The sequence below is a fragment of the Cetorhinus maximus genome, chromosome 6, assembly GCF_964194155.1.
Source record: "Cetorhinus maximus chromosome 6, sCetMax3.hap1.1, whole genome shotgun sequence".
In the NCBI taxonomy this organism is placed as follows: Eukaryota; Metazoa; Chordata; class Chondrichthyes; order Lamniformes; family Cetorhinidae; genus Cetorhinus; species Cetorhinus maximus.
Window position 1 is genome coordinate 114,664,453 of NC_135884.1, and position 27,463 is coordinate 114,691,915.

At 42.1% G+C, this 27,463-nt stretch overlaps 1 protein-coding gene across 3 annotated transcripts; it reads left to right on the top strand.

The window, feature by feature from the left end:
* Nucleotides 1-730: 730 nt before the first annotated feature.
* siah1 (siah E3 ubiquitin protein ligase 1) lies at nt 731-26,591 on the top strand. 3 transcript variants are annotated; one of them, XM_078544327.1, is made up of 2 exons: nt 731-860; nt 22,640-26,591. In XM_078544327.1, the coding sequence occupies exon 2, from the start codon at nt 22,642-22,644 to the stop codon at nt 23,488-23,490; it is 849 nt and encodes a 282-aa protein (XP_078400453.1). In that variant the 5' UTR covers nt 731-860; nt 22,640-22,641; the 3' UTR covers nt 23,491-26,591. The 3 variants fall into 3 exon arrangements, with proteins under 3 accessions (XP_078400453.1, XP_078400454.1, XP_078400452.1); XM_078544328.1 differs by having other exon boundaries at nt 737-864; XM_078544326.1 differs by lacking the exon at nt 731-860 and adding an exon at nt 901-964.
* Nucleotides 26,592-27,463: the final 872 nt, after the last annotated feature.

The following is a 27,463-nucleotide window of genomic DNA, read 5'->3' on the forward strand; positions in this document are numbered from 1 at the left end:
AAGGTGCTGTCAAATGAGCCTTGAGTTGCTGCAATGTATCTTGTAGATGGTACATATTGCTGCGACTGTCTGTCAGTGGGGGAAGAATTGAGTGTTGAAGGTGGTGAATGGGGTGCCAATCATGCAGGCTGCTTTGTCCTGGATGGTGTCAAGCTTCTTGAATGTTGTTAGAGCTGCACTCAGCTAGGCAAGTGGAAAGTATTCCATTGCACTCCTGACAAGTGCCTTGTAGATGGTGGACAAGCTTTGGGGAGTCAGGAGGTGAGTTACTTGCCGCAGAACTCTTAGCCTCTGACCTGCTCTTACAGCCACAGCATTTATATGGCTGGTCCAGTTCAGTTTCTAGTCAATTGTAACCCCCAGAATGATGGTAATATCATTGAATGTCAAGGAAGGTTGATTAGATTCTCTCTTGTTGGAGATGGTCATTGCCTGGCACTTGTATGGTGTGAATGTTACTTGCCACTTATCATACTCATTGGATTGCATGGAGGAAAGAATAATAGGTAATAATATGGCCTTATCTTAGATACTTGCATATGCTGCGATTCCATAAGTGGTGTCTCTGCTAACTTTGTTGCCAACGTAGGGTAACAGCTCTACCGGACGCCCAGCGGGAAGTTCTGCAGCCGCCCGGGAGGCGCGGGAAAGAGCGCGAGGGAAGGCGGAGTGTTGCTGGCGCTGCTGATTGGCTCGCTGGCTAGAATAATTAAGCGCGTTGCGCGGGGCAGGTGAGCGCGTGCTGGGGCTACTGGGCTCGAGCGCGGGCGGCGGTTAGTGCCGTTCCGGAGAGAGTCGACCGACCGAGAGAGGAAAGAGGGGCGGGGTAGGAAGCCGGTCTACTCCAGTGGAGCCAGTTGGTGGGTCAGTGCCTGGTTTGCCTACCCGGGGCAGGGGGGGGGGGGGGGTTGGAGAATAAGCAGCGATACCTCCGGGTGCGACTCGTGTTTGCATTTTAATGCAGGTAAGGGCGGCTAAGAATCGGACCTTTAAAAGCACAAAGAGGGGAGGAAGGTCTTTATTTTGGTGTGGGGTGGGGACATTGAGGCCGGAGTAACTCGAGCTGTGCGTGATTCAAGGCGAGTCCCCGGGCTTCCCGACTTTGTTTTATTAGGAAGCAGTTCCTCCTGCTGGTATGTTGAGGCTCGCCTTTGGTGGAGGCTGAAGCGGGAGCGGGTTGTGTTTATTGTGTGGGAGAGGCCGCCGGCATGGCGAGGGTTTACTAGGCCGCGGCCCTCTGCTCTTTACACTCACTCCCTTTTGTTGTAAACAGCTGCCGCGGTCCTGCTTCCTGGCTTTTTATTTTCATTTATTCCGACCTCGCATTGTCGGGAGCAGCCCTGTCTAACGTGGCTTTTAATGCTGTTTCCTGAACGGCCGCCAAGTCTCTTCGCTCCCAGTCTGGTTCCTTCCACCGTGTTCTCTCTCCCTCTCTCTCTGCAGCTTTTTATTTTTGTTTGTGGTGACACAACGGGTAGAGAAGCGGTCAATCCGCCAGCATGCATTTTTTTGTTGTGATCCGAAGCGTTTAACCTCGTGTATGTATGTTTGACACAATGGAGATGTTTGTAGGCGGAAAAAATCCCCAGCCACCGCGTCTTTGTTCCTTGTTGACAGTGGCTTATAATTTAATATAATTCGCCAAGGATCACGAGGTCTCTGTCTGGCGCAGTAGGTACTGAGGCTGTTCTCCAGTTAACTAGTGAGAAAGTAAGTGTATGTGGTATTTAATATATACAGGCAGCCCCAACACTACGTACATATTGACGTCTTTCAGATATAGCAGGTGCAAACTAGGCCTGCTGTAAAGGGATTTTCCAGCTCTTTTTGTTGTTCCCCCCCGCCAAGTCGTCCCACTTAATTTTTAAACGCAACTTGCGTGGACAGAGTGGCTATCTGGTTGCTTAGTCACTGTTCTCAAATTTAAGTAGCTATAGAAACCAGGTAAAATGTTTAAACACCGTGAAAGATTGTGTTGCCATGCAAAACCTACTTGAAAGATGACTTTAATAGGTGGGGAGAGAAAGAGGAAGTGAAGGGGAAGTTGTAACTCCTTGAAAGCCGAAGCTGGATTCTTGGCAATTGAAGAGCTGAATACAGTAGTTTGCTACATACATTGGTTGACTGCCTTATTCCTTGGCCGAGGATTACCCTAACCCTTAGTAGACTGGACCCCTTTGTCCTTTCCTTTCACTAGTTTCTGTATTTGACAGCTCATACTCTGCTATTTCCATCACCTTAACACTGTATTACCAACAAGTACCTCTTTTCCTATTTCAGCAGGGACTGTTCAATCTGTAATCTCCTGGTCATGCATAACACTTGGTCAGTTTCTTTCCATGCAGGTGAAGTATCTGTCTTTTCATCACCTCCCTTGCCACCCTCCAGGGTTCCAAACACTGCCAGGGTGAGACAATAGTTTGCTTACCTGTGCTTTTTCCAACTATTTGTTGCTCACAATGTGCTTTCCTCTGCACTGGGGAGACCAAAAGCAAGTTGAATGAATGACAGCTTTACTGAACACCATGCTGTCTGCAAATGTTTGAGGTACCAGTTGCTACTTTAATTCTCCATCCCACTCTGACTTGTATGACTCTGTATGAAAGTTGGAAAGTACTGTTACAATGATAGAGTATTGGTGAAATCACACCTGGATCACTGTTTTTCGTCTCAATTTAAGGGGGAATAGACTTGCATTGGAGGCAGTTCAGAGAAGATTCACCAGGTTGTCTTATGAGGGAGGCAATAGTGTAGTGGTATTGACACTGGACTAGCGACCCAGGATAATGCTCTGGAGACCTGGGTTTGAATCCTGGAATTTAAATTAAATAAAAAAAATCTAGAATAGACCATGAAACCATTGTCAATTGTCACCCACCTGGTTCATTAATTCCCTTTAGGGAAGGAAATATGCCTTCCTTACCTGGTCTGGCCTATATGTGACTCCAGATGTAGGTTGACTCTTAAATGCCTTTTGGTTGTATCAAAAAGGAATGAAACTGGACAGACCATCTGGCATTGACCTAGACACCAGAAATGACAATGGCAAACTCAGCCCTATCAACCCTGCAAAGACCCCCTTATTAACATTAGGGGGCTAGCTGTCTCTCAGACTAGTCAAGCAGCAGCCTGACGCAGTCATCCTCACAGAATCATGCCTTACGGATAATGTCCCAGACACCACCATCCCTGGTTAATGTCCTGTCCCACCAGCAGGACAGACGCAGCAGAGGTGGCGGCATTGTGTACAGTCAGGAGGGAGTTGCCCTGGGAGCCCTCAACATTGACTCTGTACCCCATGAAGTTTCTTGACATCAGGTCAAACATAGGCAAGGGAACCGCCTGTTGATTACCATGTACTGCCCCCTCTCAGCTGATGAATCAGTGCTCCTCCATGTTGAACACCACTTGGAAGCACTGAGGGTGGCAAGGGTGCAGAATGTACTCTGGGCGGGGGACTTTAATGTCCATCACCATGAGTGGCTTGGCAGCACCACTACTGACCGAGCTGGCTGAGTCCGAAATGTCATAGCTGCAATACTGGGTCTGTGGCAGGTGGTGAAGGAACTAACAAGGGAAAAACATACTTGACCTCATCCTCACCAAACTGCCTGCTACAGATGTATCTGTCCGTGACAATATAGGTAGGACTGACCACCGCACAATTGTTGTGGAGATGAAGTCCCGCCTTCACATTGAGAATACCCTCCATCGTGTTGTGTGGCACTACCATCATGCTAAATGGGATAGATTTTGAATAGATCTAGCAGTTCAAGACTGGGCATCCATGAGGTGCTGTGGGCCATTAGCAGCAGCAGAATTGTACTCTAACAATCTGTAACCTCATCCCCCACTCTACCATTACCATCAAGCCAGGGGATCAACCCTGGTTCAATGAAGAGTGCAGGAGGGCATGCCAGCAGCAGCACCAGGCACACCTAAAAATGTGTCAACCAGGTGAAGCTATAAGAACTACTTGTGTGATAATCAGCAAGTGATAGAGCTAGGCGCTCCCACAACCAACAGATCAGATCTAAGCTCTGCAGTCCTGCCACATCCAGTCGTGAATGATAGTGGACAATTAAACAACTCTGATTAGTGCAAAAGATGAGGCTGAAGCACATGGAACAATCTTCAGCCAGAAGTGCCGAGTGGATGATCCATCTCGGCCTCCTCCGGAGGTCCCCAGCATCACGAATGGCAGTCTCCAGCCAATTCGATTCACTCCACGCGATATCAAGATACTGCAAAGGCAATGGGCCCGGACAATACTCCGGCAATAACATTGAAGACTTGTGCTCCAGAACTTACTGCACTAGTACAGCTACAACACGGCATCTACCCAGCTATATGGAAAATTGCCCAGGTATGTCCTGTACACATCAAAGCAGAACAAATCCAACCTGGCCAATTACCGCCCCATCAGCCTACTCAACGATCATCAGTAAAGTAATGGAAGGGGTCATCAGTAGTGCTATCAAGTGGCACTTGCTTAGCAGTAACCTGCTCACTGATGCCCAATTCCTGCCAGGTTCGCTTAGCTTCTGACCTCATTATAGCCTTGGCTCAAACATAGACAAAAGAGCTGAGCTCCAGAGGTGAGGGAGAGTGACCTGCCCTGGATATCAAGGCCGCATTTGACTGTGTGGCATCAAGGAGCCCTAGCAAAACTGGAATTGGGGGGGGGGGAACTCTCCACTCATTCGACTCATACCTAGTACAAAAGAAGATGGCTGTGGTTGATCAGTCATCTCAGCTCCAGGACATCATCGCAGGAGTTCCTCAGGGTAGTGTTCTCGGCCCAACCATCTTCAGCTGCTTCGTCAATTACCTTCCTTCCATTATAAGGTCAGAAGTGGGGATGTTTGCTGATGATTTCATAATGTTCAGCACCATTCGCGAATTCTCAGATACTGAAGCAGTCTGTGTCCAAATGCAGCAAGACCTGGACAATATCTAGGCTTGGGCTGGCAAGTAACATTTGTGCCACAAGTGCAAGGTATTGACAGTCTCCAGCAAGAGAGAATGTAACCACCACCCCCTGACATTTGTCACGACCCATGGGATTATGTCATGTAATATCAAGCCCCATGTTCCCTGAGCTGCAACAAATGAGAAGTTTGACTAAACCACCAGCTTTCCCCAATTCAACCTAAATGTTTAAGTTTAGTTTACAAACCCGGTGCTTGTATTGCCAAGTAAATAACTGTTTATTGAATAAATTGTCTTTAACTAGTGGCAAAAGGAATATGAACTGATAAGTGTTAGAAGTTTTCTTAAACTCTACCCCTTTCTCAAATCCCTATATATACACACACAAACATTGATTTTAAGGGTGGGATAAAATAGTTCAATAGCACCAATTCCGGAGTACAGGATTCAGTGGGTTAATTTTGATTGATGTCTTCCAAATTAATTTCAGTTCCTATTGATGACATGAGATGGTCTTCCAGCACTTTCATTATTTAGTTCACTGGTTGAGCACTTGCCTTTCAATGTCTCTAACAGTGATTTTCCCTTTTGCCTCTTGACGGGGGGCTTTCAGAGAGAGAGCAGGTTATAGAGATATGAGAGGATAAAAAGCCAGCTAGCTATTACTGTGGAATTACTGAAATCTTCCACACAGGAGAGAGAGGTTTTAGGTCTTGTTCCTTTCAGGCTAGGGGAGAGAGGCTTTAGGTCTTGTTCCTTTCAGGCTAGGAGCTATGTTGCTGCACTGCTCACGCAAAACCTGGTCAGGAGCCAATTAAAACATTGTTGCCAGGCAGTTCCCTTGGTCCAAGATTCCTTTCTGGCATCATCCTGTCTTTCATGGCACACTGTTCCAGGACTGCACAACATTGTAAATATCTCTCATCCTGTTCCAGTGGACATGCTTTTCAACCTGCAGCCATTGTAATTTTAATACTCAGTCCAACAGAAAATAAAAAGATATGTTCCTTACACATTCAATAGCATTAGCATCACTGAATCCCCCACTGTCAACATCCTGGGAGTTGCCATTGATCAGAAACTGAACTGGACTAGCCATATAAATACTTGGTTACAAGAGCAGTTCAGAGGCTAGGAAACCTGTAACTCTCCACCTGACACCCCCCCCCCCCCCCCCCCCCCCCCACCCCGGCAAAAAAAGCCTGTCCACCATCTACAAGGCACAAGTCAGATGTGTGATGGAATACTCCCCACTTGCCTGGATGAGTGCAGCTCCCACAACACTAAGATTGAGACCATCCAAGACAAAGCAGTCTGCTTGATTGGCACCACAGCCACAACCATTCATTCCCTCCACTGCCAACGCACAGTAGTAGCAGTGTGTACCATCTACAAGATGCACAGCAGGAACTCAAAGGCTCTTTAGCACCTTCCAAACCCATGACCATTATCATTTTAGAAGGACAAGGGCAGCAGATAGGTGGGAACACCACCACCTGGAAGTTCCCCTCCAAGTCACTCGCCATCCTGACTTGGAAATATATTGCTGTTCCTTCACTGTCGCTGGGTCAATGTCCTGGAACTCACGGCACTGAGTGTACCTACGCCACATGGACTGCAGCGGTTCAAGAAGGCAGCTCACCACCACCTTCTCAAGGGCAACTAGGGATGGGCAATAAATGCTGGCCTGGCCAGCAAAGCCCACATTCTGTGAATGAATATTTTATTTAAAAAAAGTTGTGCTGAGCCTGCATTCACTTAAAATTTAGAAAAATGAGGTGATCTCATTGAAATGTATAAGATTCTGACAGGGTAGATGCTGAAACGATAGTTCTCCTCAGGAGTTAACCTAGAACTGAGGGGCACAGTTTGGAATTCTCTTCTCTCTCTCTTTCTCTTCTCTCTCCCCCCCCCCCCCCCCCCTGTCAAAAGAAAAAAAGCAGTAGAGGTTGGGTCATTGAATACATTCAAGGCTGAAATGGACAGATTTTTGACAGAGTTGCAGGCAGGCAAGTGGAGTTAAGCCCACAAAGAATAGACATGATCTTCTTAAATGGTAGTGAAGGCCTGTGGTGGGTGGTGGGTGGGTGGGTGGGGTGGGGTGGAGGGGGTGGGGGGGGGGGCGGCAAATGACCTACTTTTCCTATGTTCTGTCTGTGGCCTCCTATGCTATTCCAGTGGACCTCAGCATAAGTTTGTGGAATAGCACCCATCCTTCTACCAGATACTTTAAAGGCCAGTGGGCTAACTTTAATTATTACAGCCTTGGATCTCAACTGCAGCTTCCATTTCCTCTTGAATAGCAGGTGCTGGATATAATACAGCTGCACCAGTGATTCTAAAAGGGGTGGATGTTACGGGATATCCATCCCACGTCAGTAGTAAGCCATCAGACTGGCCTGTTCTTGCTGTCATCTTCTGCTATACTGTCCAGCTGATGGATCCCCCTCTGCTTTACCATATTTTCTATTTTCTCCCACCTTCTGCTGTCATGTTTGTAACCATTTATATACATCTTCTGGATCTCAAGATGTTTTATTTTTCTAATATTTCACTGTCTCCCTGTTGTACCTTTTATTCCTACTGTCATTTTGCCCTCTTTTCCTCATCTAATTGCAGAAAATCCTCTTATTGGTCCTTTTCTCCTGACCATTTTGTTGTCTTAAATTTGTGACAAGACAGTGAACTTTTGTCAACTCCAATTTCTTCCATGTATGTTTCACCTCAGTGTTGCAAAACTAAATGCTTCCTTCTAATGTAATCCTAGTTTGAAAGGATAAAATCTATAACTGTACACATGGATGTGTCACAGTTCAAGTGGATGTATAAAAAAAAATCTTCAGTTATGCTTCTACTGATACCTATGGATTATCAAATAAAAAAGACTTAAAAAGAAAATCTTGCAACTGTATAGCACCATTCACAGCTTTGGGACATCCCAAAGTACTTTCCAGCCAATGAAACACTTCTGGAATGTTTTAATGTAGGAAACATGGTAGCCAATTTGTGCACAGCAAATTATGCAATATGATAATGACCAAGTAATCCTTTTTTATAAAAAAAAATCAAAATAGAAATATCAAACTTGTTTAGGACCTTGGTAATTGTAAAAAGGAAGTGGAACTCCAAAATTTGAAGTCCTGGGAAAGAAGAGCTGGAAGGGGTGATCATGCAGCATCTTTTGGCTTTTTAACCAAAGATGCAATTGAAAAGGGGACCAACTAGGCTGTTTGTAGCTTAAAGAAATTGGAATGATTGTTCATATAAATTATATAGGAAAGATTGTGATTACAGTTGAGAAAATGTTTATCTTGCAAATTGCAATTTGTGTTCTGTCTAAGTGAGGTGTGTTTCAGATAGAGGTAGGATCATCTTAGATGAACTAGAATATTAAAGTGGAGGGAAATGAATAAGAGAACTGGTATTGATGTAGTACTTTTTGACTAAGAGCCTTGGGGTGCTTAGTGTCATTGGACAGAAATTCATACCCTGCCAAAGAAAGATGTTGGGACAGGTGACGAAAGTTTGAGTCTATTCAGTTTTAAGGAGTCTCTTGGAGGAGGAGAGGTAGTTCCAGAGCTTGGGGTTTAGAGGACTGAAGGCACAACCAGAATTAATTGTACGGATGAAGCACAAGGAACCAAAGTTGAAGACTTGCTGGAGGAGATTAAAGAAAGGATGGGTTGAGGCCATGGAGGGATTTGAATGAGGATAAGTATTTAAAATTTAAGCATTAATGTACTGTGAGCCCATGTAAGTCAGTGATGAGTGGGCATGAGTTGGGTATAGGTCAGGGCAAGATTGTTTTTGAATGAGCCTGGGTTAATGGAGGTCAACCAGGAGAACATTGAACGTTATCTCCAGACTCAATGGTAATGGTCTTACCAGCTAAAAATCTTGGCATGAGCTTGATGGAAATTGGCAGTCTTTTGGGGTTAGAAGCTCAGTTCTGGGTTAATTGGCACTCTGGTTGAGAATAGTCTGATTTCAACCAGGCATGGTGGCCAAGGAAGGGAATGGAATCCATTCAAGGGCATTCCCTTCTGTGGCAGGAGGTGAAGAGGTGACTTTTTCCAGCATTGTAAGTGGAGGAAATTATAAACTCCTCTTCAACTGAACAAAGTGTCTGGAAATAGGCAGTGGAGGCATTGAGAGCTGGATGTCACTATATATAGAATGTAGTAACAGGAGTAGGTCATTAAACTGCTTGTATGCTCTACCATTAGAATAGATCTATCTGATCTGTTTCAACTTTTACCTCCTGTAGTTCCACATCCCCTGATACCCATTACCACCAAAGATTTGGTGCTGTCAGTATTGTCTTGCAATTGTTCCAGCACCCAGAGCCTTTGGAATGATTCTGTATTTATACTACATTTGTGTGGGGGGGCGAATTACTACTTGGTTTCCCTCTTAATTGGCCAATCTCTAGTTTTATCCCCAACAGAGGAACTAGTTTATCTATCCACCTTATTGAATTCATTTGACTTTTTAAATATCTGCATCAGATCACCACTCTATCTTCTACTCCAGAGAATACAAGTATCTTCTCCCGAGAATACAAGTCAAGTTTATGCAATCTGCCCTTGTAATTTAAAACTTCCAAGACCTACTTTCATTGTGCACTGCACTCACTCCTCAAGGCCTGTATATCCTGTGTCTTGGCTCCTAAAGTTAAATGTTACATTTATGTACTATAGGCCAGGAACCTGCCATGTCTTTGAGTGGTTTTGTTGGAGGGCAACATGTAGGTGAGAAATAGGAGGTTGGGGATAGATCCTTGGGGGCTGATCTTGAGAAGTAACGGTAGGGAGCAAGAAGTGAAGACATTGCAGAGGATTCTCTGGCTATGGTTGACACCAGGACAGTTCTACTTGTGGACAATGGGGAAACTGTTGGAGTAGGATGGTTGTAGTGCTACATGATGAGGAGGTAGAAAAGGACAAGGTGTGCCAAATTCAAAGGATGTCACTTGTGTTTTGATTGGGGCTATTTCAGTGTTCTGTCAAGGGTGGGAAAGATTTTTGAGGTGATGTGCTCATGGATGTCAGAGGAAGGGGGTGTTGAAGATGGGATGGTATTTTGCATATGAGGTCCATGCTGCCCTTTTTAATGAAGGCTGTTAAAATTTGGTGCTGTTAGTTGATTGCAGCAGATTTAATTCAGACAGCTGGCCTCCGTTAATAGCTCTACAGAAGGAGAATTTAATTGGGGTTCCATGCCTAAATGCTACCAGTGATTTCACCTGGAAATTTATTTTATTTACTGTAGGTCATGGTGTATAAGAAGACCCCATTTTTTTAAGCCCTAAGAATGTTTTTTAACATGGCGTATAAGTTGTCCTGCAACCCCCCACCCCCCCCCAACCTTTCAATTATGATTTGCTATGCTCTCATTAGTAGTCGGCCTCAATTTTTCACCTCAAATGGATGTTTTATCAGTATCTTACAACAGGGTGTAAGGGATCAAGCAGGCAATATGGCCTGTTGTGCTATGCCCACACAGAACAGACCCAGTGTGGCGAATGATCAAGATGGTGACCACCATGCCAGCAGTTCACTTCTTTATACTCTGCATGTTGGAGGGACTGATTGAGGCTTTAGAGGTCAACTTGTATGCTGATATCTTGAGTGTTGAATGGGCATCATTATTGTGCCTTCGGAAGTAGACTTTTGACAGTTCTTGTAACAGCTGTTACAAGGTAACGAGTGTATCCAGCTGTGATCAAGTAGAACACTTTGATCAGGATGACTTTACGAAAATTTGTCAAAGCCACCAAGGATAAAATCTACATGTGGATGTGCCAGCTTTTCAGTTATCAGAAGCATGGACCACTTGTTCTCGGCTGTTTTTTCTCTCTCTTTCCCCCCCCCCACCCCCCCCTTCACTCCATAGTCCAGCACCCTGCTGGCACCTCTGTGTTTCACATACTCAGCTAAGGAATAAGCAATTTGGAGAGCAGAGGCACAAACCAGCTGTAGGAAGGAATAAGTTGTGGTGATGAGCAGATTTGTATTCCCATCTGCCAGTGGGCAATGGACTTCAAATGTCTGAGCAGGATGTCAACCATGTGTGTATGTTTTTTTTTGTGCCTTTTTAAACAATATTGTTCGACAAAGGAACCTGCAGTTCTCATTTACTAATGGATGTTTCCTGCTGCATTCCTGTGGTTCAAACCCCCTTTAGCTTGTTTTGAAAGTTTGTTTTATTTTAATGCAATGTATTGAGATTTAAGAAATTTTGTGGCAGGCTTGACAAACTGCAGAGTGCAGCCTGTGATTCTGACAACTCAAAGCGCATCCATGCTGGTAGATTGCCTTTGGGCTGCAACTGAGAAGTAGTCCTTCAAAACTACCAATCGAGGGTTTATTTATTTTGTGCAATCTTAGTGGCCAACCGACCTTTTAGAACTGTGTGGTTGAGTATTGCCAAATTTACTTTTCCAGGGCAAGAATATTGTGACTACCAAACAAGGAATCTAGATTCAAAGATAAATACGTCAAATGCTAGAAATCTGAAGTAAAACCAAAAATGCTGGAAATACTCCACATTTTAGGCAGCATCTGTGGAAAGAGAAACAGTTATAACGTTTCAGGTCAATGACATTTCATCAGAACCACCAGGAGTCTAAATTGTTGCACTTGTGTAAGTGTTTCTATCCAGGAATGCAGATGAGATTAGCTGTTTTAATACCTATCCTTCAGATATGAAGAATTACTGCTTTGGTAATTTTTTTCCTATCACTTTTGCCTGGGGTGTTAGCATTTAAAGAAAAGGTTTTTGATTGGATTAATTGGCACAAAGCATTTCTGGAGGGGAGGTGGAGAATTGATCCAAACTTTCTTTCCATGACCTGAATGGTGGCACTGTTTTGAAAAAGTGGTTGCCCAGCCTCTGACACTTACAATTGGAGAGTGCTCAGCCACATGACAAGATTTGGCAAAGAGTTCCCAATGAAGCAATTTTCAAAACAAAAATTTCAATTTGAGAGTTGAGGGTTAGATTTGAGGTCCTCACAGACTCAGTGGGATCCTGATTGAAGCAGGATTTCAAATGCCTTTCCTGTAGTATGAAATTGGTAACCTGCTGATTGCCTTGAGAGGCTTTTGTATTTGTGTATAACTTTATCCAGTATTAACATTTGGACGAGGGAGCAGGCCCCTGTAGGTGCTGAGCTCTGCTTTTAAGCAAAGCCTTCAAAAGTTGATGCAAAACTGATTTTGATGTTCACTGAAACTGGTTCACGGTCTAATGACAATCTGTAGCTGTAGTATGAATATCCAGTCCAGTGGTGGGTGCTGATCTTGTGGTTGTACCCATCCAGTTGTGTATGTAATCAATACTTAAATCACCCTTGTACAGTGTTCAAAATACATGGAATTAATGAATTCACCCTAGAAACTCTAAAGATCACTGCTTGCATTGTGATTAGAGGAGCAGTGAAGCATGGGAGACAGAATCTGAGGAACTGCTCCTCCAAACATATTCTCGATCCCATGTTACTGCTTGAGCTCCTCCAATCACAAGAACCCCTCCCTCCTTGCTTTTAAATCTTGTCCTTTTTTTTATCTTGCTGGGTTGTCTGGGTTTCTTGTGCAGCAGCATAGCCTGGATGTTGCTGCAAGTGGCAGGGAATGATGTGGGCCAACTTCTTGTCCCAGGTCACATTGCCAGCCTGCTCCAGAATCTCAACAATGATCAGGTAGGTGTGGGCTCCAGCCTTGACACAACATAGTAACCCTTGCACACTGCACAGCAGCCATTGGATGTGGCTGACAGGGAACTGGAGAGTGGCTTTGGAGTTGTCCTTGGCCTGAGCAGTTCCAGTTGCCAGGGCCACTGCCTGTCAAGGAAGAGTGTCATGGACTCTTCACTCTGTCTTGTGCTTCCCCTGTTGGCGGAGGCTCGCTAGGCCCTAGCTCTGGACCATAGTGAATCCGTCTACAATGGTGTCTGGGTCTGACTTTAACTGTTGCACCTTGGGAGTGGCTGGCACTGGTGGGCAGAAGCCCAGACTGTGTCCCCCTCCCACCTGAATTGGAGGAGCAGGGAGGTGCAAGTGGAGAGACATGATTGAGCATTATCTTGAGGTTCTGTTTTGTTAAATCCTGTTCAGTAACATGGTACTCTGGACTGATATTTCAAACAAGGTGTCACAAACCAGAATTTGAGTTGCAAAGATGTCATTTATCCTGTGCAGTGAGGAAACGCTCATCTATGTTGTCAGTGAAGCTCAATTGGCTTGCAGTTGAAATTCTTGATTAAATTACAACATTGAGCCTCATTCTTTGTTAAATATTTTAGGAACATAAGAGTAGGTCATTCAGTCCCTCGAGCCTGCTCTGCCATTCAACTAGATCATGACTGATCATCTATCTCAATGCCATTTTCCTATGTTATCCCCATAGCCCTTAATGTCAATAGTATCTGGACATCATCTATCGATTTTCAGTCTTGAGCATACTCAATGACCTGAGCTTCCACACCCTCTGAGTGAAGAAATACCTCCTCATTTCAGTCTTAAATGACTTGATGATTTGCCCCTTATTCTGAGATTGTCTCCTGTTCTAGACAGCCTCCCTCTGCCCCCAGCCTGGGGAAACATCATTTCTAAGAATTTTGTAGTTTCAATGTGATCATCCCTCTCATTCTTAACTCTAGAGAATACAGACCCAGTCTCCTTCATCTCTCTTCATAGGACAATCCTGCTATCCTAGGGATAGTCTGGTAACCTCTGCTGCACTCCCTCTATGGCAAGTATATCCTTCCTTGGGTAAGGGGACCAAAATTGTACACATACTCCAGGTGTGGTTTAACCAAAGTTCTACATCAATTGAAGGCAAGGCACCTTTACTCCCATACTAAAATTCTCTTGACATAAAGGTCAATATATCAGTCACCTTCCTATTGGTTGCTGCACCTGAATGTTTGCTTTCAGTGATTTATAAGGACACCCAAGGTCCTTTGGATATCATCACTTCCCAAACTCTCTAAGAAATACTCTGCACTAGTTCCTCCTACCAAAGTGGATAATCTCTCGCCTGCATTATATTCCATTTGCCACGATCTTGCCAACTCACTCAGCCTGTCTGAATCCTATTGAAACTTCTTTGTATTTCTGTATATTTACACCCATGCATTCTCTATAGCCCTGTGATTTTGTTTTATTGTGTCAAATTTTTGGAATTTGAGATGAATCTGATCTTGGTTTAGTTATTATCGTAAATGTTGGGAATTTGGAATCCAAATGTGAGAATAGTATCCTAAACTCCATGTGAAACTCATGTAGTCCCCGAAACTCTAGCCCTCCAAGCTCGAGTCCTTGGAAGGTAGGGGGTTGGAAAAATTTTGACCCCTGCCCTTGTAGCTGATGGGGCATTTGGGGCCAGGTGCTGGGGCATCTCTGCCCTGCTTGTAATGAAAATGTTGATGGAGCTGGTCCATGATAAGCTTCTGCCTGCTGACTCCTAGATGTTGATGGTGCGGTCTTTGCACTGATACCATTGAACGTCAAGATGGATGTTTGGGCCTGGTCTTTTCTGTTGGAGATGGTTGTTATCTGGTATTTAAATGTTAATGGGACAGCACCTTCTAGTGGCCATTCACAAATTGACAATTAGTCTAATTTCATAATGTGCAGCATTGCTGCTTTCATATCTCTTTGCTTAAAGACAACCAGGACGCAGCAGAGCAGGGATCCGATGATGCGTCTTCATATACTAGTGAGTAATTAGAACTATGAACGTGTTACTTGTTGTAGTTTTACTCGTTAACCTCTTGTATCCAAAATGTCATTCTAGTTGCTTCAGAGTTTTGTTTGCTGTTATCTTGAAACTTCAAACTTGGTCTAAAATCTCAACTGAATATACAACTAAATCCGGTGTATGATTTTAAATCTGTGCCAAGTAACTAACTTGGCTAAAGTCCTACTCCAGGATGCAGCATAAATTCTAGATTTAAACATTTCCAATAAATGTTCAAATTAAATATTTAAATTGGAAGTCTGTATTGCCTATTTAAGGAAATTTTTAAAAATCCCATGACACTTCTGAAGAGCAGGAAATTGTTATGTCCTGACCAATGTTCAGTCTTTAATCGACAACTATCAAAGCTGAGTAACTGGTGGTCATATCACTCTGCAACTGTTCTGTTTACCAGGTAATTGGCTTTAGAGTGCTTCGGAATGCCTGGAGGGCATGAGATGCTATCCCTCACCATTGAAATTATCATTCAATCCCATCTGAACTGGGTTCACAGCAATAATTACCTCCCTGCCCTTAATTTCTCACCTCCCCTGCCCCAGTTGAGGTCCATAGGCAAAATTTGAGATAGAGCAGGACTGAACAAACTGGTAATAGGGATTACTCTCCCATTTGTTGGTGAATATTGCTTCTGTTCTGGTTCAATAGGATCTGAGAAATTCAATGTGTGATCTCTAGACCATGCTATATGCAATGCAGGTCAAGTAGATGAATTGTTTGGAGGTTTGTGTGCTCTCTTCGCCTCTGCGTGTCCCTGATGAAGTCTCTGTAGTTGGTACCTTCCTGTATGAATCTCCCTTTTGGGCAGTCACAAGCCAGGGACTTGCATGAGTCAACAAGTATACTTGACCTCTTCAGATATGTTTTGAGGACATCCCTAAAGTGTTTCTGCTGTCCTTCTCGGAGTCTACTGTTCCAAATAGAGCAGTTGCTTTGGGAGTCTGGTTCAGCATACAAATTACATGTGATGTCTAGTAGAGCTGATTTGTGTGATTAGTGCCTTGATGCTGGGCATGTTGGCTTGGGAATGGAGTCTGATGCTGGACCTCTGATTAGATGGGCTAATGTGTAGCCAGAGAATTGGTGCAGGAAGGAAGAAATCTGAAATAAAAACAAAATGCTAAGAAAAACTCTTGACCGTTTCCCTCCCGCAGATGCTGCCAGACCAGTGTTTCAAGTCTGTATGACTTCAGAGTAGCCACAATTGACATGCAGGTGCAGCAAGTAATTAGGAAGGCAAATGTTGATGTAAGGGAAATTAAGTATAATAGGGAAGTCTTGCTACAGCTGCACAGGGCATTCCTGAGACCACACCTCTGCTGTTTTGGTCACCTTTTATTTAAGGAGGGACATGTCTATATTGGAGGCAGTTCCTGGAAGGCTCACTTGGCTCATTCTTGAGATTGAGGTTCTCTTATGCAGGGTTGAGCAGACTGGGCTAACACTTATTGGTGTTTAAGATCATCTGATTCCTCTGAAACATAAGATTCAGGGGCTTTTACAGGGTAGATGCCGAGGGAATATCCCTCACCTGGGAGAATCTAGAACTGGGGCACAGCTTTAAAAATAAGTGTCTCATTTTAAGACACTTTCTTCTCCTGAGGGTCATTAGTGTTTAGAATTCCCTCCCCCAGCAAGCATTGGAGGCTGGGACATTGAATATATTCGAGGCTTGAGTTAGACAGATTTTTTATAGGGGAGTTGTGGGTTATTGGGGACCGGCAAGAAAGTGGAATTAAGGCCATGATCTTGTTGAATGGTGGAGCAGGCTTGCGGCTGAATGCTATCTCTTATGCTCTTATGTTCATGACTAGTAAGTTAATGTTGACTTTTTTGTGTACTTAGACAGAAAGGTGTACTTTTTGAAACCCTACTGAAAGCAGGAAAGCTTTTTTGGGGGACGGGGGGTTGGTTTGAAATATTGCAATTGGCTATAGATCATGAGGCTGCAAAGTTATTTTAATAGCTAATCCAGCTCTCAGATATTGCTGTGAGGTTTCAATTATATAGTGGCATTACATTGCATGTTAACTTTATCAAGCATCTAGTTTTTAAGCCTGTGAAATATGTGCATTTTTAATTGCAGCCAAAGTTTATAACTTGCTCCTTGACTTTGTCAATGCCTATCAATTCTTGTGTTTGTCTGTGAGCAACAATATTGAAAATACATTTCGTTTCCACAGTTGATCTATTAAGGCTGAGCCAAAATAGGAGCACAACTACTTTAAAAAATCATTAAACCATACTACAGTAAACCTGCTGAACTCTGCTATATGCCCTTACCAAGTCATGATACTAATTATTTTTGATTTTTATATTTTGCAGGGGGTGGTGGTATCCACAGTGCAGTCTTAATAGTGAAGGACTAATTACATTCATGTTGAGATAGAGGGCATGACTGACTCATTAAATGAGTTATAATATTGGTAAGAGAAAGTAGTGAGTTAGAATTGGATGAGATTAGAAATTAATAGAAGGTACTTAAAGGCTGGCTGTGCCCAAAAATAGAAAGGTTACCTGACCCAATATAATACCTTCTAGGTTGCTTGGGGAAATAGTGGCAATTGCAGAAGCTCTGGTCACTATCTTTTGAGTCCTCCTTTGATTTGGGCATGGTGCCAGAGGACTGCTGAATTAGGGGTACACTGCTAAGCAAAAAAGCGAGGTGATAAATAAGATTTGGTTACTTGCCATCATGTGGCTGGAAACAGCTCAGATTTGAGGAATTGACAAAAGGCACCATGAAGGAAAATATATGCAGTGTGCTATGTGGAATACACTGTCTCATGGTGGTCTAAGCAAAATCAAAAACTTTCAATGGTGAAAATCGATAACACTCGGAAGTGAGGAAAAAAACAGGGCTATAGGCAGAGTGGGGAGGAAGAGAACAGCTCTTTCAAAGAGCAAACATGGGCATGGTGGGCCAAATGGCCTCCTATGTAGCAATTCTATAGGGAGCATATTGATGATCCTCCTGTTAATGTAGTTGCAAGAAATGTTCCCCCAGCAAAAAGCAGAATTGGCAACATTTGCCTGGTGATCAGTTATTTTAAACTAGTACCATACTCTTGATTTTTAAGAGCATAATTTTAAACTTCAATAAAATATACTTTAATATTTTAAGGATGTTGCAGCTTGTAGTTATTTTCCCCTTTATCTTGCAGTCTGTTAGGCATCATCTTTAAACTAGAACAAAAATAATGAATTACTTTAAAAACCCCTTTTTCGTAACTGAATTTTTATAATTGTTTACACTTTCCTGATACACTGGGCCAAATGGTCCAAGTATCTTTGCTCCACATGAGCCTTTTCCCACCCCTCTTTGAACTTTGTATTTGTATAGCTTTCCCATAATCACATCAGGCCACTTGTTTCCAACTGTGCTCACTGCTTCAAAGGTTCTGACATTGTGCTCAAACAGCAGTGTCTCTAAGTTAATTTGTCACTGGTTCTTTACTAAACACCATAAGGACTGTAGAGTAGAATGTGCATCCTGTGAAATGTGGGGAGTCATGGATATGTCACGTGTCCTAGACAAACACATCTGCAGCCAATTACACTTCCTGCAGGAGCTTGAGCGTGCAGTAGCTGGAGCCACTGTGGTGCATGCGCGAGGCAGAGACCTGTGTGATAGCACGGCAAGGGAGGTGGCCTCACTGTCATTAGGAGCATACAGGCAGAGTGGGAATGGGTGACTGCCAGGCAGTCCAACAGAACCAGGCAGGTAGTGCAGGAGTCCCCTGAGTCGGTATTGCTTGCTGACTGGTTTTCCATTTTGGATACTAGTGAGGGTGATGGTTCCTCAGGAATGCAGCAAGAGCCAAGTTTGTGGCACTATGGGTGACTCAGCTGCACAAGCAAGGAGAAAGTGGAAGAGCAATAGTGATAGGGGATTTGTTAGTTAGGGGAACAGGCAGTTGCTTTTGCAGCTGAAAATGTGATTTCAGGGTAGTATGTTGCCTCCCTGGTGCCAGGCTAAAAGATGTCTGAGCAGCTGCAGAACATCCATTTGTGGGAAGGATGAACTGTCAGATGTCTTGGTCCACATTCTTACCAATTACATAGAAAGAGGGGTGAGGTCCTGAAAGCAGATTTTTGGGAGATGGGAAAGAAATTAAAGAACAGTAATCTCAGGATTACTCCAGTGCCACATGCTAGTGAGCATTAGAATAGGAGGATTGGGTGATAGAACATGTGGCTGGAAAATTGGTGTAGGAGGGAGGACATCAGATTTGAGACATTGGGACCCAATTCTGGGGCAAGTGGGACTGTACAAGATGGACAGGTTATACCTTGGCAAGACGAGGACTAACATCCTCGCAGGGAGATTTGCGAATGCTGTTGGGGAGGGTTTAAACTAGATTTGCAGGGTAAGGGAACCGGAGGAAGAACTTAGATTGAAGGGAAGAAAAACTGTTAACAGGAAGTAGGAAATAGTAAGCAAAGGCATTAAAGACATATATATGAATGCACATAACATTCGCAAAACTAAGGTAGATGATTTTGATGGGACAAGTAGAAGTGGGTATGATTTAATTGTCATTACGGAGATGTGGCTACAAGATGACTAGAAGCTGAATATTCAAAGATTTTCTTTATTTAAGAAGGATAGGCAAAAAGGTTTGGTAGCACTGTTAAGGGAAGAGATCAGTACATTAGTGAGGGGGGATCTTGGATTGAAGGACCAAGATGTAGAATCAGTTTGGGTAAAGCTAAGAAACAGCGTGGGGAACAAATGTTGGGAGTTGTTTATAGGTCACCAAACTGAAGTGGTAATGTCAGGCATAGTATAAATTTGGAAATTGGAGCTGCATGTAACATGGGGGAAATATGATAATAGGTGACTTCAATTTACATAGACTGGATAAACCTAATTATCACCAGTGCTATGGAGAAATTTCTGGAGTGTGAGATGGATTTCTAGAGCATTATGTTGAAGAACAACTAGAGATTGGGCTATTTTGGATTTAGTATTATGTAATGACTGATTAACCTAGTGTAAAGGAGCATTTAGGAAATAGTGTTCAAAATAGAATTTTACATTATAATTCATTCTGAGAACTAGGGTCGTAAATCTAAAAAAGGAAACTGAAGGTATGAGGGCAAGTTGGTGGATTTGGGGAAAATACGCTTTAAAAAATTCTGGTAATGGTCTACAACCAATATACGTTCCTTTAAGACTCAAACCCAACAGGAACAGTGAATAAACTGGATAACATGACTAGATCAAAGGAAATAATAGCTTAAGGTTGCTAAAAAGTGGTAAGCCTGAGGATTGGGAGCAATTTGGAATCCAGCAAAAGAGGACCAAGAAGCTCTTCAGGGAGAAGAGAATATGAATGGAAGCTAGTGAGAAACAAAGGCGGTCTACAACAGCTGCTTTTAAAATGTGAAAAATGGAAGATTAGAATAGACAAATGTGGGTCTGTTACAGGTGGGGACAGAAGAATTTATCATGGAGAATGGGCAAGAGAAACTAAATTTACTTGTCTGCCTTCACAGAGGAAGATACAGAATCTTCCAGAAATACCAGGAAACCAAGGTGCTTGTGAAAATAAGGAACTGAAAGCAATTAGTATTCAGAGGTAGTACTCAAAAATTAAAGTGAAATACTGCAGATGCTGGAAATCTGAAATAAAAACAGGAAATGCTGGAAAAACTCCACAGGTCTGGCAGCATCTGTGAAGAGAGAGAGCGTGTTAACAAAGTCCACATGACTTTCGGAGCTAGTATGTAATTAATTGGGTTGAAGGTTGATAAACCCCCTGGACCTGATGAGCTATATCCCAGTGTTGAAGGAGGTTGCTGTAGACATAGTGGATGCTTCATGGTTATCTTTAAATTCTATAGATTCTGGAAGCCTTCCTGCAGACTGGAAGTATCAAATGTAACCACTATTTAAGGGCACGAGAGAAAACGGAATTACAGACCACTTAGTTTGACATCCGTAGTCGAGAATTATTATAATGTGATAACTAGTCACTTGGAAAATAATGGTATGATTGGGCAGAGTCAACATGGATTAATGAAAGGGAAATCATGTTTGACAAACCTGTTAGGAGTTTTTTGAGGATGTTGCTTATAGCATAGATAAGAGAACCAGTGGAATGTGGTGTATTTGGATTTTCATAGGCCTTTTGATAAGGTCATACGAGATTAGTAAACAAAATTGGAGCGTATGATTTTAGGGGTAATATGCTGGTATGGATTGAGAATTGGTTAACAGACAGCAAACAGAATAGGAATAAACGGGCCATTCTCAGGATGGCAGGCTGTTACTAGTGGAGTATGCAAGAATCGGTACTGGGGCCACAGCTGTTCACAATAGATGTGGGGACTATATGTAATATTTCCAAATTTGCTGATGATATAAACTAGTTGGGAATGTAAGTTGAAGCCTCCTTGCTGCATCCTCAAAGGACTTGGACATGCTAAGTAAATAGGCTAGAACATGGCAGATGGAATATAATGTGAATGTGAAGTTATCCACTTGGTACAAAATAAAGGCAGAGTATTTCTTAAATGGTGAGTAGTGTTGATGTCCAAAGGGACCTGGGTGTCCTTGTTCGAGTTACTATTGCAGCTGCAGCAATTAGGAAGGCAAATGGTATGTTTTCCTTCATCACAAGGGTACAAGAATGAAGATGTATTGCTGCAATTGTAGAGAACCTTGGTGAGACTGCACCTGGGGTGTTGTGTACAGTTGGTCCCCTTACCTAGAGAGAGTGCAACACAGGTTCACCAGACCAATCCCTGGGATGGCAGGCTTGTCTTGAGGAGAGATTAAGGAAACTGGGCCTGTATTCTCAGTTTTGATGAATGAGAGATGTGGTGATCTTTTTGAAATTTTCAAAATTCTGTGTGTGAGACAGGGGAGATAGGCCATTAAGACTGAGATGAGGTGGAATTTCTGCTCAGGTTGACAAATCTTTGGAATTCTGTTGAAGCTCAAATCATTGAAAATGTTCAAGACAAAAATTGATAGATTTCTAGATGCTAGTGACATAAAGGGACATGGGAATGGCGTGGGGAAGTGGTGTTTGAGAGATGATCAGCCATGATCTAACTTGATGGCAGAACTTGCTCAATGGGTTGAATGATCTCCTATGTAGTGATTAAGGCCCACCACATCCATAACTAAAGAATGAGAATTTGCTTACTAGTATCACCCACATCCTGAGAAATCTATCTCTGCCAAATGGTGCTAAGGACTAAAAGGCAGAGCATTAGAAAGCTAAACTGTAATGCTTTTGGAGATGAGCACTCCATTATTTTAGAGCTTTTAATTACACTGTATATTTTGTCTGCATCATAACTTTAATTTCCAACTGAATTCTTAGCAAAAAAATAGCCTCCTTTAGCAGTCTGTCTTGTAAAGCAGTCTTGCAATATGGGTGGAAAACACTAAATACTCAGCAGGTCAGACAGCACTGAGAAACAGTTAACATTTCAGGCTGGTGACTGACTTGTCATTGATCTAAACATTCCTACATATATTGTTTGACATGCTGAGTATTTCCAGTATCTGCAGTATTTTGTTTTTGCAATAGGCACCTTTTTCTGAATTTAGCTGGCATTGCTGCATCTTGTGCCCCCATCCTTGCAGATCTTGTTTTATCATCAGTCATGTGTAGGGACTTGACTAATTGAGGGCAAAGTCAATCTCTTAAAGTCATGTATTCATGACACTGGATTTAATGGCTGTTTCAAAGCATAGTCCTACTTTAAGTGCAGTAGGGAAAAAGATGAGTGCACACCTTAAGGGTAGCGTAAGGAAAAGTCCTGTTTGCTGGGAGTCAGCTCAGTAATGTTGGTAAATGCCTGGGTGAAGGATGGTATGGAAATAAAAAAAAAAGGTAAGGATTCATACTTAACTATTTACGACATTCTTTTGTGGACAAGTAAATGCTGCCGTTCTAACTTTTTTTTCCTTTGTCCTTTTTCAGAAATGAGTCGTCAGACTGCCACAACACTCCCCACAGGTACATCAAAGTGCACTCCTGCCCAGAGAGTCCCAGCATTGGCAGGAACTACAGCCTCCAATAGTGATTTAGCAAGCCTTTTTGAGTGTCCAGTGTGCTTTGACTATGTGCTGCCACCAATTCTTCAGTGCCAGAGTGGCCATCTTGTCTGCAGCAACTGCCGTCCTAAACTTACATGCTGTCCCACTTGCCGGGGCCCGTTGGGTTCCATTCGCAACTTGGCTATGGAGAAAGTGGCCAACTCTGTACTGTTCCCTTGTAAATATGCCTCTTCAGGTTGTGAGATAACATTGCCACATACAGAGAAAGCAGACCATGAGGAACTCTGTGAGTTCAGGCCATACTCATGTCCTTGCCCTGGTGCCTCTTGTAAATGGCAGGGTTCTCTGGATGCTGTAATGCCACACCTGATGCACCAACACAAGTCCATCACAACCTTGCAGGGTGAGGACATAGTTTTCCTGGCCACAGACATTAACCTTCCAGGTGCAGTTGATTGGGTTATGATGCAGTCATGTTTTGGCTTCCATTTCATGTTAGTCTTGGAAAAACAGGAAAAGTATGATGGCCACCAACAATTTTTTGCCATAGTACAACTAATTGGAACACGCAAACAAGCTGAAAACTTTGCCTATAGACTTGAACTCAATGGCCACAGACGACGACTGACTTGGGAAGCAACTCCTCGATCAATTCATGAGGGTATTGCCACAGCAATTATGAATAGTGACTGTCTGGTATTTGACACTAGCATTGCACAGCTTTTTGCAGAAAATGGAAACCTGGGAATCAATGTAACAATCTCAATGTGTTGAAACTGACATTTCACAAATTCTTGTCAGGGGCCAGTATTGGGTCATTAAATGCTGTACAAGAGCTCTGAATATTGGAAGCATTGTACAACATTTGCTGCCAGGCATTTTATCAAATGGCTTCTTGGATTGTTCAGTCTGGGTCATGATGGGAAGATGCAAAACTGGCTCATAGTAAAAGTTAACACTAATTATAAATGCAGTAAACCACTGAACAGAAACCCTCTTTCTAGAAGGTAGTGCTATGAATCTAAAGAAAATGGGAATAAAACAGAAATGCAAGTGCTACAATCTTGTAGTTCAATTTGATTGTACTGTCAGCTAAAAGTTAAACATTTGTGTTTTGATTGTCTTTACTGACGAGCCATGTTGGGCAGTTTTAAGTTGCTGCTTTTCTCATTTGTCACTACATAGAACTGCTGCTGTTTTGTGTAAATTTTTCTGTGTATGGCTATTTTTTGAGTTTGCTAGTTTTTCATCAAATTCCCTCTTTTCTACAACCAACCCCTCACTCAAAGCCAGTTTCATATCCTATTCAGTTTACAAGTTTCTATCCAATGTTTTAAGGTTTCTAGATGTCTCTCATACTAAACTCCAAGTTGATAAAACAATTTTAGTGAGGAGTAATTTCTAAATCCTGAATGCTTGAGTTGCAGTATCTAATATTACATGATGGATAACTGAACCAACATAATGCACTTTCATTAGTTGTTTAGCATAAAATCAAGATGCATTTGAGTTTCACATTTCAATACATCTGCAGATTTTTAATTCCGTTTATCCAAATCTAGCTACAACAAGCCTAACACGCTAGGACACTTGGCCTCTGTTTTTCCCCTTCCCATTACACGTCTTCCTACGCCACCCCCAACATTGTTTCCTCAATGGCACTGCCTTGCTGCCTCGGGTCTTTGGGGGAATAACTTTAATTGTAAAAGAAATGGAACAAAAGTTTAGATGTCCCATTGCTGTGGAGAAGGTAGGCTGGAGCTACTGCATGAATAGTGTAAACTTCAGATCATTTTTAAAATTTTTTTTTAAAAAGACCTCTGCTCACTTAGACAACCTGCTTTAAAATATTTGGTTGGTAGTTGGATGTGATTAGCTAGCTGATTTTTAGAATTGCCAAGCCAGTCTATTCTACCTACCTTGTTAAAGTTTAGTATGTTGCTTAAATGCAATAAGTTGCACAGTTTTTTTTTAATTTTGTACAGGATAAATCAATACTTCCATTTATTGGTCCTTGGATTTAATTTTGTGATCATGTTTTAATGACTTGCAGCTACTTACCTGAATGGTTTCAAAGATTTGTCATTTCACTGTACATGAAGGTTCAGTTGTGGTCATAGTTGTGTGCAGATTTTCAACTGTCTGCAGACTAGATTTAAATTTTAACCAACTGTAAATCTTTCAAGTAACTTCCAGTAATTAGATCTAGCCAGCTGTACTTAATGTATGAGACCTATTCATAGACTAATTTTTAAGTAGAAATTTTGAATTTCTCCATTTAAAAAAATGTTGTAGCCATAAGTTTAAATACTTTGTTTTGCAACTAAGTACAATTTTCTGCCTCTGTTCCCTGTGTCCTCCTTCTTTCCTGCCACCCCCCACCCCCCCCAAAAAACCTCAGTTGTATCTAGTGAATTAATTAACACTAAATGTCACCTCATTTTTGTGCTTTTAAAACTGATTAGTGGCAGTCCAGGAGCCAATATTGCCTAGAACTCTAATGCCTAAAACTAAACTTGATGCAGACAATATCTTGCCTCTAACTAGCAGTTTTACAACACAGGTAATGTAATATAGGATGACCCAAGATGGAATATCTATACATGTAAGTCCTTTTTGTGAAGCTAAGAGCTGATAATTTAGAGAGTCTAAACCAGTTGGGTACAATCCTACAAAATTAATGTACTAGAAGGCAGGGATTTAATATTTTAAAAATTTGTTGCATTTTAAGGAAAGCAACGTTGACTCTCCAGTTGCCATTATTTAGACAGTGTTACACTGACACGATGCATATTAACAGTATTTAATGTTTAAAAGTAAGCTCTAATAGTAAAAGTTGAGCTCTGCAGTTGAGTAATTCACATTGTGTAGTGACTAATGTGCTAGGAGTAACTGGATTACTTTAAATAGTATGCACATGGTTAAGTTTTGAGACTACAGAAGTATAGCTTTTTTTTTATCCTTGCCTCGCCCTGACCAAACTTAATCAACGTGTAAGATGCCCTCCTACAATACAGTGACGACAAATTGTCAGCTTGTGGAAATGCCTTTCCACACTTGTGTATGAGCAAACTGTTTAGGTATCTGAATTAGCATCTACTTGGATTAAATTGTTCTAATGAACTTCCATATGAACCTTTTTGAATCATTTTTGCAATAACCTAGTAAGGATTTTGATCAGGAATCTTTCCAAAAATGCAGTGCCAGTATTATAAATGCAGTTACCAGATGACTAAATGCTCAGCCATTTGAGTAGTAGTAATGGAAGCTTATGACTAACTTTGCTTAACTATTGCAAATTTGTGTAATAAAACAACTTTTGTTCAATACACTTTACAGTTTGCTGCATAGTCCAAGCTTGGGAGCAATTCTACTTTAGTTACAAATTGCTACATTTTTTTTCCATTTTCACTTATGAAAGGAACCTCCCCATAAAGAATCCTTGCTAATCGAGTAGTACTGCAGCTGTAGCACTGGTAACTGTCATACAAATCCCTTGTCTGTTCTGGGTGTTTTTTTTATTGTGTGAAGTATGTGGAGTTTAGCCACTTATTGTACCTCTTTTAGAGCTACTGGTCAACATACTCCTTAAAGTTGATTTGGAAGTAACATGTTTTATCCAAGGCCATTTCCTTTCTCTCCCCCTGTGCTACCCCCCCCCCCCCCCCCCCAACCAAAAAACCTTAATCCCTTTAAGCTAGCTTTGTGGTAGACTCATTTTCCTGATACTTAAAACCATGCTGTTGTACAGTAAATGATGCTGTGTAAGGGTTACAGTTAAACCTTCCATAATACTGTTCTGCCTGAAACTTGATTTATTGTGTGTTTATGCTTTATTTGCATTTTAAACTCCAATAAAAGTTGATATCACCACCTATTTTAATTAGTCTTCCTCTTTGTTTTGAAAACAAATTGGCACGATAACTGAGTTACAGCAGCAGACTCAATTCATAATATTGGTTCCCTGCATTTAGCATCTAAGAACTACAGATTAGGTTTCATTTGAATTTTACTAATCCAGTTAGGTGACTGAAGCAATACTGATAGCTGCCTCCTAAAACTGCACTTGGTATGGTTCTCTGGAAATTCCAGAACAGTCACTTCAGGTGTATAGCAGTTAATGGTTCCCTAGGTAAGCGCTTTGAATATTACCTGGAATGAGAATGGATATGGAATCCGGAATACTAACATGGGACTCCCTGAAATTAGCTGTGTGTTTGAGATGTGTATCTGGATTGATCCTTGGCTATTACGGTTAGCTTGTGTGTGCATGGGCACAATGTAGGCTGCATTATTAGATCACATTTCTACCTCAATGCCCCTTTCTGACTGTCCAAACTGAGCTGAGGAAAGGTGAGGAGCAACTTGGACTTTATTTCACTTAGTATCTTATGGCCTCCCCATCCACCCATTCGCCTTTAGAAAAGGTAACCCAGAGTGCAATTTCAAATTTTAACCATTACTGTAGATGAAAATCTTAATAGGTTGAAGTGATTGCTATTCCTACTGAAAATCAGGACCAGAAATGTAATATGTTGCATTTGTGAGAGCACAGCAAACAGACTGACATAACATTACAGCATATGTGCCTGGACTTATCACATGGTTTTAAAAAAAAGTGAGGGATTGTTTCAAATTCTGGAAGGGAAATAATTTTCTAGAGGCTCAACTCAGGAATTTTGGTGTAATTGGCAGTAAATTTTAATCATTTGTAAATCTTGACAAACTGGAAATAGAAGCCTTGTTG

Bases quoted from the DNA above. Each gene is read 5' to 3' on its own strand.
- siah1 (XM_078544327.1), top strand. From the start codon at position 22,642: ATGAGTCGTCAGACTGCCACAACACTCCCCACAGGTACATCAAAGTGC.